The sequence below is a fragment of the Lithobates pipiens genome, unplaced genomic scaffold (genome assembly GCF_037356315.1).
Source record: "Lithobates pipiens isolate NorthernLeopardFrog02 unplaced genomic scaffold, aLitPip1_a1.2 Scaffold_22, whole genome shotgun sequence".
NCBI lineage: Eukaryota > Metazoa > Chordata > Amphibia > Anura > Ranidae > Lithobates > Lithobates pipiens.
Genome location: NW_027507784.1, coordinates 74,964,319 through 74,977,499, shown reverse-complemented (window position 1 = coordinate 74,977,499; position 13,181 = coordinate 74,964,319). Strand labels below are relative to the sequence as shown.

General features: G+C 40.6%; 1 protein-coding gene across 1 annotated transcript in view; it reads right to left on the bottom strand.

Annotated features, from left to right (window-relative positions):
• LRP1B (LDL receptor related protein 1B) overlaps window positions 1–13,181 on the bottom strand; it is a 2,110,020-nt gene that overhangs the window by 462,683 nt on the left and 1,634,156 nt on the right. The window contains exons 42-43 of the mRNA XM_077447755.1: window positions 8,247–8,436; window positions 1,948–2,152 (exon numbers count right to left, since the gene is read on the bottom strand). Of these exons, the coding sequence (XP_077303881.1) occupies window positions 1,948–2,152; window positions 8,247–8,436 (395 nt within the window). The remainder of the gene's footprint in view (window positions 1–1,947; window positions 2,153–8,246; window positions 8,437–13,181) is intronic.

Sequence of the window (13,181 nt, the reverse complement as noted above, 5' to 3'; positions counted from 1 at the left end):
AAAGACTGCTTTAGCTACACATTGGACTTTGTTTCATTTGCACAGGAATTTGCTTGCATTATTGAAAGTCCTGAACTTTTATTTGCACTTATTTGGCTTAATTTGGACAATCACTGCATATTTGCACTTTACGTTTTACTGTTTATGAGAGTGAATTTTTACTTTGCAGATTGTTTACTATAGCTGCTATTTTTGCCCTATTTGCACATTTTTTGCACAGTCACTTTCAGTATTTATTTTTAGATGTTGATAGTTATTTTTAGCTGTTAATATTTAGCTGTAATTTACTCTTGAGGTTTAGTATGCACCACATTTTCTTTTTATCAATTTGCAGCTTTAACAACCTCTATTCTTCTGAAAAAGCTTTCTGCAAGTCTGTGGGAATTTGTGCCTATTTGTCCTAAATGGCATTTGCTAGGTCACGTACTTGTGCTGGACAAAAAGGACTGGGGCACAATCAGCATTTCAATTCATCACAAACGTTTTCAGTAGGGTTGAGGTCAGGGCCCTGAGCAGGCCACATGAGGTCCTCCTCAACACCAAACACATTAAACCAAGTCTTTATAGACCTTGCTTTATGCACTGTCTTTATGCAATTTGAAGGGGTGTCTGCATATATTTGGCCATATAGTGTACCTACATTACTAGCATAGTTATGACAGTTTGGGCACAAGCTTTGTATTTATGACTTCAGCTAAACCATATCTTCACTAGAGAGGATATACAAAGATGAGGCACTGTTTCAAACCCTGTAAATACTCCTCTGTCTCGGCTGTAAACAAATCAGGTGCCATCCAAAGGGAGCCCATCATCTCTCTGTATTTCTGTATTGAATCAAACAGGCACTTGTAGCAAGTATTTATTGAGCCAGAATAAGCACACTGAGAGCCCTCAACTACAGAGCACCACCCTATCATATGCTCAAAAAGGGTCCGTCTGTGGGTAGGGACTTTCAGGTGCAAGCTCTGGCTCAATAATAACTTAATAAGAATAGCTTCATTGGTGTGCTGCTGCCTGTTTGTTTCAATATCCTCACTAGAGTTCTAGAGTAAGACTTTTTCATTCCTCAAGCATGTTAACATAAAGGTACTTTCAGCTGTTTCAAATGCGCTCATCCTTTCTTTTTTGAGACATGCAACCTAAGCAGAATAAATGGCATTAATGCCCAGGGCCGTCTTTAATGTTGATTGGACGTCATGGCAAACATTTTCTTGGGTGCTCCTGAATCCATTTATCAACTATTTGTGGGCAGTGGAGACTCAAGGGGAAGCTGCCTTGGGCCTCACATCAATGACTGGGCCTGGGGCAGCTTCCCCTTTTGCCCTTTGTTAAAGACGGCCCTGCCCTCGCCACCCTTTATTTGGTGCAGATGTATGGAGAGAACAGTGATATGTGACAATGACAGACAAGTCTTTGATGTGTGGACTGCGATAAGTGAACACAGCTCATTAAGGTCAGTGGGAAGGCAGTAGACATGTTCATCCTGAAACCCTGCTGTGTTATTTCCTCCCACTAAACTTCCCTTATCACCAATTGCATTCAAACTTACAAACCAGGCTGAAGTGTAATTGGAGGCTTTGCGAAACATATCTACATTTTTTTTCCATCAGCCTTTTTATTGTGAAAGACAACAAGCAGGGTGTACTAGCAACACCCACAGATGTTTTCCAGGATCACCAGACAACAGACAAAATTAATTAGGGAGGATTAGTGGGCCACAAAATGTGTGGATCAAACACAAAGCTACTTTAAAGCAGGATTTGCTCCATGTATACTTGATGGGTTTTATTTTTTATAAATTTGAACTTTTACTGTAAAATACATAAAAAATTAAAGACCCATGAAAAAAAACAACAACCTATAAATGCATCTTTTGATGTTCTTTATCACATTGATAAAAAATCTATGCTTTTGTCTTTTCACTTCGTATAAAATGATTTTACTTACATATCTGTGGGATCCATCATATTCACACCTCTCTATCTTCCCCAGGCTGCCATCAGAATAGTACAATTTTTCTGCAGAGTGGTCAATGGTCAGGCCATTTGGAGTGACAATGTCGGTACTGACAATCACCTGGGCATTCTTCCCAGATAAGGTAGACCTCATAATGCTGGGGTGTTGCTCATTCCAGTTGGTCCAGAACATTAAACTGTGGAGGTAAAGAGAGTAAAGAGGTTTATATTCAATGTACACTGGAATGTGATCACATGCAAAGAACATACAAAGAGTCTGTTTTATTATAGGAATATAGACTGTTCAATCAGCAAAATTGATATTCACTAAGCTTAGCAAATAAAGTGAAGCTGTGTTCACTTCAACAAACCAAACATGTTCTAATACAAATCCTAATTTGGATTTCCCTCACAATTGGGTGAGGAAACGCAGGTTTACCTTATTTACTAACATACACCTTGCCACGCAAGCAGCCTCTACACCTTAAGTAAATTAACCCCAATGAATCAAGCCTGATCTCTATGATGAGCAGATTGGACTAAAGGTTGATCCTGTTTTGTCCCATCTGATAAATTAAATTAGAACTCTGTATATTGAGACAGCGAGATTTTTAAATTTGTTGTCATTGTCTTGATTTACCCACCTTGGGAAATAAAAAAATATTAAGTAATAATATTTAGCGTGAACCCTATTTTGGTAAAAAAAAGTATATATAAAGCCAATATGTGTTTCTTGTTTTTGATATAGCAGTGAATGTTTAGGAACCTTACTTTTTTCCAATTTATTTATTTTTATTAGTCTTTTCTCCGTCAGGGGAGATATCCGTTAAATCAGCACCAGGGATGGTGCTTACTATGTACGTCTCCCTTGTCCTTCTAGTGCTGCAGGGGCTAATATGAGATCCTGGACCTATTACAGACATATTGTCATCAAATTTGCCAACTATACCTGTCCTTTATGTCCCCCTCCTCCATTTATAAAAGATGTACTATGCCTCCCTGCAATGAAGGTGGTCTATGAATGGATGAAGCAGACCTTTTTTATACATCCACTTGTCCCCCATTCAGAGAGTGCTTTTCAATGCAGGAAGCAATAGGCATTTTTCATTCAATGTAAATACTGTCCCTTCACACAAAATTATGTATCCGTACATCTGTACTTTTTTCGCTAAATACCGGGATTAGGGAAGCAGTTAGCTTCCCTAACCCCGGTATGTTTAGGAATGCTGTGTGTTTCTCTTTAGGACAAATGTGGTCTCCATGGCGGATTCACTGTGAGATCACTTTTATCGGCGGCAGGAGAGGTGCCCACCCCCCAATCGTCGGAGCCGATCGTGTCCTCTCCCAGCTCGGGCCCATGGCATGGGAGAGCGGAAGTGATGTCAAATGTCACTTCCGCCTATAGCTCTTAAAGGAGAATTATTTTTTTATTCAATTATTATTCTTTTTTATTGCATTTTAGTGTAAATATGAGATCTATGGTCTTTTTGACCCCAGATATCATATTTAAGATGTCCTGTCATGTGCGCAGAAGTGAACGCATACGTGAGTAGCGCCCGCATATGAAAACGGTGTTCAAACCACACGTGAGGTATCGCTGCGGTTGTTAGAGCAGGAGCAATAATTCTAGACCTCCTCTGTAACTCAAAACTGGTAACCTGTAGAAAATTTTAAACATCGCCTATGGAGATTTTTAAAGGTAAGTGTGTGCAATTGTATAGTGTGACATGCTGGCTATCAATTTACTCAGCGTTACATTATCTTTGACAATGTAAAAACAATTGGGCTAACTTTACCGTTGTCTTATTTTTTAAATTCAAATACGTGTATTTTTTTCAGAAAAAGGTGTGCTTGTAAGACCGCTGTGCAAATACGGTGTGACAGAATGTATTGCAACTCTAGGGTGTTAGAAAAAAAAAAGATATATATATATATATATATATATATATATATATATATAACACGAAGCTTAATTTTTAACATCCTGTCCCAGAGTAACAGGGAAGTAAAAGGATAATTTAGCTTTTACAAGACTTACTCTCACCTTCTGTCCCTGCGATAATTCAAACTTTTTGGGTTTACCACTACACTCTGGGTTTTCCACTACTTACCAGGACAAACAGGGATGGTGAATTTACCCAGTGGGCACTTAGACATAAAAAAAAAGACACACACGGTTTCTAGTCTTTACCACTCTACCCAAAGCTGAATAAAACATTGTTTTTAGCATATATATATAGATATATATATATATATATATATCTATATATATATATATATATATATATATATATATATATATATATATATATATATATATATACACACACTAAGTCTGGTTAAAAAATATATATATCAGGGAGCTAGATGCCCTACTGTATGTGTATTATATAGTTTCATGGAAACTTGTCAAAGTCAGCTTTAGTGCTAGCTCTTGCATGAATCAGGGGAAAGCAATCCAGCCAGATTAATATTCAGCATTTAAATGGTGGAGGACTGTCTTACAGTTGCAATAGATATTTCAGTTTTAGAGAAGAAAATGAATTGCCCCTTGCTAGAAACAACACTACGAATCTAAATGTATTCAAGTGAACTGTTCAAATATTAATTTAACACATGGCTTACTCTTCATGTGTGTAGTGTTCCACTTAAATATATAGTCCATGACAGCATTTATCACTATGTCTCAGAGAAGATGTGAATAGTGGTCTAAGACATGTCCTCAAGGGTATCAAGTACACCATACAATAAATAATGAATGATCCTTGAACTTAGCATTTGTTTTAATGTCATAAACAACATTACACTAAATGAAATGTAGCTTTGGATGAGCAGGCTGACATGATTACATTTAGACAAACACATGGCACAATGTGAATAATGTGGCGATGGGTCATTAGGCTTTAAAACGAATAACGCAAAACAGCTGAGGTGGTTGTTAAAAAGCCCTTTAAGGAGTTGATGGGCTTGGATTCATTGGGGATATTCCTGAGATGTCAATGTTCTGTTGTATCTTTTATTCTAGGTCATTAAATATAATACATTTCACACAAAAATAAATAAAAATTCAATAGAAATCAATTAACGTGAAATGGACTGTTTCAGTGCTATACTATCTTGTTGGACGTAGGGTCATAATGTTTAGATTTACACTGATAAATGCACAATAAACCTACTTCTGATTTACATTAAAGAGCACATATCAAAACAAATTGTGGCCTAGATAATTTCTTCAGAAAAGCTAAAGAATACTTTCCGACTAGAATTTCTTTAAATCAAGGCAACCAATCACAACCATGGGGAAAATTAAAGATGCCTAAGATTGGTTGTCTTCATGGTTTAGTCACGGTTTCAAATATAATTGTACAGTACAAGTGTAAAACAATATAGTATACATTAATTATCTAGACTAGATGGGAGCTTAAGATTAATTTTAAAGATGTATCTTTAGGCTGGCAAGACAAGACACGGGAGGTTGGAAGAGCCACTCTTCTAAAAGATACTTCCATAGCCATTCACAATCTTTTTGCATAAGTGTATGAATGTTTTCAGGGAAACAGTAGTTATCGTCCATCAGAATCTATTTTGGGCAATTTATTTTTTTCCCAATGACCAGTTGGTGGGGCAGAAGAACTGATAAGGCATATTTAAAGACAGTGTTTTGTAAGAAGAATCCTCTAAGTAGCAAGGTCGTCTGACCACCATCTCATGTTCAAGGCTAGCCTTGGTCTTATGGCACCCATAGACAGCATGGGCAGAAGCTAGCAGTTTGAACACAGCGTTGTGTATGTAGAGAATGTTGAAATGTCAACATTTCTAAATCTAGCTTGAAGCTGGTTTGCTTGTCTACTGCAGTATTAAAGTTCACCTAAGTCTTAACAAGTGGTAAAAAGAGCTTCAAAACTGGTCCTCACTGATCTCTCTAGCCACTGATACTAATGCCGCGTACACACGATCAAACAATCGGGTGGAAAAGTCCGGCAAACTCAAGTCCGTCGGACAATCCCCCCCGTGTGTAGCATCCGACATACTTTTTTGACCCGAAAGTACGGCGGACTTAGAAAGTAGTTTTGCACTCCAATCTTCCCGCCGGACTCGCATTTCGGCGGACAATCCAGCCATGTGTATGCCAGTCCGCCGTACTTTTGAAATGAACGGACTTTTCCCGCCCGGAGAAAAGTCCGCTCATTCGAGCGGGTCTCCAGGTAGGCGGGGCCCGCGAAGGAGATGTCGCTGGCCCCGTCACCTGGTATGGACTTAAAGGGGAACCCCAACGTCAAAAAAAATCGGCGTGGGGGTCCCCCCAGGTCCACAACAGACCCTTGTCCGAGCACGCTACCCGGCCAGCCAGGAAAGGGGGGGCGAGCGAGTGCCCCCCCTCCTGAGCCGTAACAGGCCACGTGCCCTCAACATGGGGGGTGCCTTTGGGAAGGGGGGGCGCGCCCCCCCCCACCCCGAAGCACCTTGTCCCCATGTTGATGAGGCCAAGGGCCTCTTCCCGACAACCCTGGCTGTTGGTTGTCGGGGTCTGCGGGCGGGGGGCTTATCGGAATCCGGAAGCCCCCTTTAATAAGGGGGCCCCCGGATACCGGCCCCCCCATCCTATGTGAATGAGTATGGGGTACAGTGTACCCCTACCCATTCACCTGTAAAATAAAGTACAAAAAAAACACAACACACAAGATAAAATAGTTTATTGCACAGCTCCGGCGACTTATATAGGGACAAGGGGTGGGGTCATCGGTTGACGCCACATGGGTTGATGTCACATGGCGACAATCCCAGCATCCTCCGGGACTGTGACATCGTAAGTGGGCGGGGTCCCCATGTGACATTAACCCATGTGAAATCAACCGATGACCCCGCCCCTTGTCCCTATATAAGTCGCTGCACATTCCCTGGCATTGCGGCCGGAGAGAGCGTCGAGTCAACATCTCCAGGAGAAGAAAGAGAAGAACGGAAGGCGCCGGCGGCGACGACAACAGAAGACCGGGCCACCGCCTGTAAAAGAGCTATAAGAAGGCGCGGTGGCCCGGCAGAAGAACCGAAGAGGGGGACAAGACCCCCGAAGTCAGAAGAAGAGGCCGCGGTGAGGAAGAAAGCCGGGCTCCTCCGCTAGCAAAAGAGCTACAAGAAGATAGCGGAGGAGTCCGGCGAGAAGACCCCCGAAGACGGAAGACCCCCGGAGCTGTGCAATAAACTATTTTATCTTGTGTGTTGTGTTTTTTTTTTGTACTTTATTTTACAGGTGAATGGGTAGGGGTACACTGTACCCCATACTCATTCACATAGGGTGGGGGGCCGGTATCCGGGGGCCCCCTTATTAAAGGGGGCTCCCGGATTCCGATAAGCCCCCCGCCCGCAGACCCCGACAACCAACAGCCAGGGTTGTCGGGAAGAGGCCATTGTCCTCATCAACATGGGGACAAGGTGCTTTGGGGTGGGGGGGCCACGCGGCCCCCCCTTCCCCAAGGCACCCCCCATGTTGAGGGCACGCGGCCTGGTATGGCTCAGGAGGGGGGGGGCGCGCTCGCCCCCCTTTCCTGGCCGCCCGGGTAGCGTGCTCGGACAAGGGTCTGTTGTGGACCTGGGGGGACCCCCACACCGATTTTTTTCGGCGTTGGGTTTCCCCTTTAAGTCCATACCAGGTGGCGGGCCAGCGACGTCTCCTTCGCGGGCCCCGCCTACCTGGAGACGCGCTCGAAATGAGCGGACTTTCCTCCGCGTGTGTGGGCGAGTCCGTTCATTTCAAAAGTACGGCGGATAGTACGGCGGACTTAGTACGCCGTATTAGTCCGCTGAAAAAGTGAAGTGTGTGCCCAAGTAGCCCATTCGGAAAGTCCGACGGACAGTTTGGCGGTAAGTCCGCCAAACTAAGTCCGTCGGATAGTCCGCTACGTGTGTACGCGGCATTATAGGTATATCAGCCCTTAAGTAAAGCACTGTTTCTTTAGCCGTTTGGTGTCTGGAAATTATTGGGAAAATGCAGAAATTATGTTGCGTTTTGTAGTAACAAATATGATTCTTTCTTATAGTACAAGAAAGACATTATCTGGCAATAAAGTGAAGAAAATTATAGAAAAAAAAAGAAATAAATTATAGGTGTCACAAGAAAACTGGCAGATGTTAATTGGCCAATTGCTGGAAATATGTTATCCTGTAAAAAAGGTTAAACACAAAATATCTCATAAACCATTCATGCATCTGAAACATCTGTTCACAAGAAAATTAAAAAAAAAACTTTAAAGTTTGAAGACATAAATTAGAGAGAATTTGAATGAATTTGCATACTTCTGGCATTCATCGAGGGTGAGGACGTGGGGGTGGTCATCTTCGGACATGCTGACAACAGCCTCCCTGTTGAAGGCCCCTCTCCGACTCTGATCTACCGTGTGGCGGGTGATGGATGAGGTTGTGGAGCTTGTCCAGTAAAGAGTATCCCAGGCTCGGTGATATGCCAGACCTTCCACAGAGCCCACATCTGTTAAAAACACCATTAAAAAAAATTCATATTACTTCACGCTGTCAGACAACCTGGAAAAAAAATATCTACTGCCTCTTCAATGGTGCAGGAGTTAATATAATAACTCAATTAAAAATATGTTAGAATTTTTAATTTTTTTTTATTTAGATTAAATTAGCATTGTAGAGGAAACAATCCACTGTCTTAAATTATGAAAATATAATCCAAGTTTATTGAATGTATATATATGTAGCAGTGTTAGAGTGTTTGCATTTCAATTATATATTTATGCAACTTTGATCATTTATGCAAAAAAGCTGATTATCAAATGAAATACCTCACATTAATACCAGGCAGATTCATTTATGTAACCCTTTCTAGACCAGGGGTCTTCAAACTCTATGGAACCCAAGGGAAGACAGTGGCCTGTGGGAGAAAAAACTGCCCCAGGGTTGGCAAGTAGTCCGAGTTAAAAAAAAAGTTCCAGTGTCTGTGGTTGATTAGAGGAGAACTAATGCCCTATGGTGTCAATGCAAGGAACATTGCCCCATCATTGGGGTCAGTGGGAGGAGTAGTGTCCCGTTATTAGTGTCAATGGGTCTTGGTGTTATTAGAAGGAATAGTTCCCCAGGGGCTGGTTAAAGGCATAAAAGGAACACCCGTTGGCCGCTGCTCTATATATTCAAAACTTTTAAGGAGGCAGTCCCATTATTTATGCAGAACAAGCTGACTTGGGAAAATCTCCCAGGGTTTGTATTCTTGTTCCTACATAGCAATTGGCACCAAACAACCACACATTCTTGTTCTCTACAAGAAAGGGGATACTGACTAGTCCACCGGCTTCATTACTGATTAACACCAAGAAATTTTGCTTAGGTAAGATATGTAGGGTAAAGAGCTTTTACTTAGCACCATGAAATCATCTCTAATATAATAGCTTATAATTATAATAACACATTAAGTCTAATTAATTATGCTCTATGTACATTGTAATATGAGCATTTGAACAATTTCCATTAAGTGCCAATTGTAACCGTTCATAATGGAATAAAACAGATTTAAAGCCCATTAATACAAGATGGAACATTTATCAAAAGAAAGGTTTCTGCATTTCCTTTAGCAGATAAAACACCTGACATTTATTAATCTAATGACACAAGAGGGCAGGACTTAACACAAATTTGTTATCTTAGCACTTATTCTAACGCCGATCCACAAAGTTGGTGACCTTCATTCTAACAGTTCATAACTGTATGAAGAAGAAAGTCTGCAACCTTAGCTGTGCCTGTGAGGTACATATTCATTATTCCTGACACTTCCTAAACCTTTTCTGCAAAATGACTTTGACAGATCCTCGTCGACTGAGACTTTCATGCCAAGTCAGCAAGAAGCCACTTGTGCCACCATCGGGAAGAAACAGATGTTACTTTATCTTATAGAAGTTGTATATTCTTTGACAGCATAACAAATTGAAATGTTCATGTGCATATATACTTGAAATATTGATTAAAGGAAACTGTGTTATTTTATACATCTTATGTATCTGCACGCACTAAACCATTACATGCTGTATATGTACTGATTAACATATAGCAAGAACACGACAGATGTGCGTATGCATATTTAAAGGAGCTTTATGCATTCAGGATCACCTTATGGGGCTTTATGCATTCAAATTAATTTATTGGCTTTTGCGTTCCGTGATGCAGTATTTGATAAGCAAATTGATTTCTCTTTTTGGCTATCACTTGCATCTTTACTCCGTAATTTTGATAAATCACGGTATATCATAAGCAGATGCCAAGTTGTTTTTTTGGGGGGGAATAAAATACTTTTCATCTTTTTTTTTTCATCTCAGTTTTGTTATGCACCTTAATCCTCTTGCAGCTACTTCCTGTTTAAATAGATGCACTCCAATGATGTCTGCATAGCATTTCTCAGAAGGTTTTCTGATGGTGACAACAGTGGACAGATGTACTCTCCATCAGTGACCAAGTGTCCTTAGTGTCCTAGACTCACAGAAAGTGGGCTGTTGTTATTCAACATTCGAAACGAAGCAGTGCTGGAACATGAAGGGATATCCCAAGGGCAGCACTAAAGTATGGAGAGGATAAGTATAGCTTTGGAAACTCTTTTCATACTAGGGGGGCTATACAAAAAGTTAAATCTGACTTTTTCTTCTTCTGGGGCCTTAGATACTATCAATGTACAAGCAATTTAGATGTGAGCACAGATATATCATATTTATATTGCTGGTTAGTGGCCAGACCTGAACTTTGTAGCTCTCCTCCAACTTCTGTTTATATGCCCCATATTGGGACCATATCCACTGAAGCATTTGCATTTTGCAGAGCAGAGTAGGGACTGGTCATAATGGATTACTTTGACTCAGTTGGCCAGCTTAAACATATTTTGCAATATGTGTGAAATACAAATCCATGGCTTTTTTATTTCAGAGTTTGCTAGAATAGGCATATAGCAGGGGTATGCAATTAGCGGACCTCCAGCTGTTGCAGAACTACAATTTCCATGAGACATAGCAAGACTCTGACAGCCACAAGTATGACTCTCAGAGGCAGAGGCATGATGGGACTTGTAGTTTTGCAACAGCTGGAGGTCTGCTAATTGCATATCCCTGGTATATAGCAATCAGCAGAGGGTTTATCCAGAATTTCTAGTGTTAAAAGGTGGTCACACTCCTTTAGCACCTTATGGATTATATACATGTACAAGCCATTGAGATTTGAGCACAGATATATGTTATTTATTTAGCATTTTAGTTCAGTGGCCAGACCTGAACCTTGTAGATCTCTGCCAACTTGTGTCCATTTGCCCTATATTGGCAACATATCCACTGGAGCCTTTGTGTTTTGCAGAGCAGAGTAGGGACTGGCCATAGAGGGATTACTTTGACACAGTTGGCAAGCTTAAGCATGTATTACAATATGTGTGGACTCAAAATCCCTTTTTTTTAATGCAGAGATTGTCAGAAAGGGTATATAGCAATATTAAGGAACAAATGGGCACCAACGTTTATACCAGCAATACAGAAGTGTTATTTTTCTTTTTTTTTTGCAAATAGTGACAAGTTTATTATGATTTCAGATACTATTTATTTGCCACATCTTGAGGTTGTCAAGATGAGGTGCGGAGAAGCTGCACCTTTACAAAAAGACCTGCGAACACCTGCGCATCTGTATAAAAGTCATGTAGCTGTAAAACGCCATCTTCTGCATTCAAAAGCTGCCAGATCGATACTTTGCATAAAGAAGATCCCAATGTTCTTCCTGTACATCACTTTGAATATTTATATATTCCTTCACCTTTTAGAAGAGTCATGGATTCAAAGAAGAACTTCACTGAAGTACAGCAGAGTTTTCTTAAAACAGAAAGCCTGCCATCTCTTCCAACACACATACAAAGTAAATGGATTATTGCTCAATTAAGGTCAGTGATTGGTCACCATGCAAATGATTCCTTTATGTCATGGTAGCCAATTGTGAATACAGAACTGCTAACTTATAAAGAACAGATGCAGGCCAACGTTATAAAACCCTTTATACCACACATTGCACAGCTGTAGCAGATTGTTTGGCCATCATTAATGCAGCACACAGAAACTTCTAGTTGTAGATACTGAGGAATATACCATATATGTGATAAGAAGGTGCCAACTAATTAATTGTTTATTTAATGTGCAGCTGCCCCTTTAAGTTACATAAAAAATGTCAACAGTGTAAAGATAGGCACTTCTCCATTCCTCAAATCTATCAATTAATAATCTATAATAAAAATATACAAATCGTATTCCACAATAGTAATACAGTGTTTAAATCTTCCAGCAAACATAAAAATACATAATCTTCTAGTCCATATCCATATGATCTCACCCACCATGGCTTTAAATACACCTGTGCAATGAAATCTAATAAAAGTGCTTATATGGCCCCTTAGGACCTAACACACTTTCAAATGGATGTAGATACAGAAGTGGAATAAATCCACCATCACCCAGAACTCCAGCCTGGATATCCTCTCATAGGCAAAAGAAGCCACAAGCAAAATAAAATAATATTCTCATAGTGAAGTATTTTTATTCAGAATTAATGGATAAAAGCTTATAACAATTCACACACACTTATATGGTGCTTTAAGCAGCACAAGCATGTAAAGCCTCTGTGAATACTATCAGCATCTCACAATGTAGAGTTGCCATGCGTTCCAAGTGACCGGACATAAACCGGAACTGACGTCAGGGCTCCACTGGAAATGACGAAGGTATCAAGTATGAGACGAAGATATCATGTTTGAAGTGCATCATCAAACATGTTCATCAGGTTTGACCAAACATCCAGCCTTTTTTTTTTGTTAACAATTTGGCGAGTTGGCTAAAACAGACATTTTCAACCAGGGTGCTGGGTTTCTTCAGGGGTGCCTTGGCAAAATGCCTAAACATTTCCTAAAAATGTATACAAGCCAGCAGGTGAATCAAGCCTGGAGCCTTGACTGAAAAAAGGTTGACCAGCAGGTGAATCAAGCCTGGTGCCTTGACTGAAAAAAAGTTGAGAAACACTGGGCTACAACTATCTCCCGTGAAAGTAGGATCCACATTTTCACAGCTTTTACTGTAAAGAAGCCCTTTAGTGTTGGAAAAAATTGCTACGTTTTGTATAGTTGCCACAGAAGCTGGAGGTTGTCAGGTTTAACCCCTTTGTGCGGGTGCCTCCCAGCCTTTTAAGAGGTTTCAGATGCCGGGAGGCGGA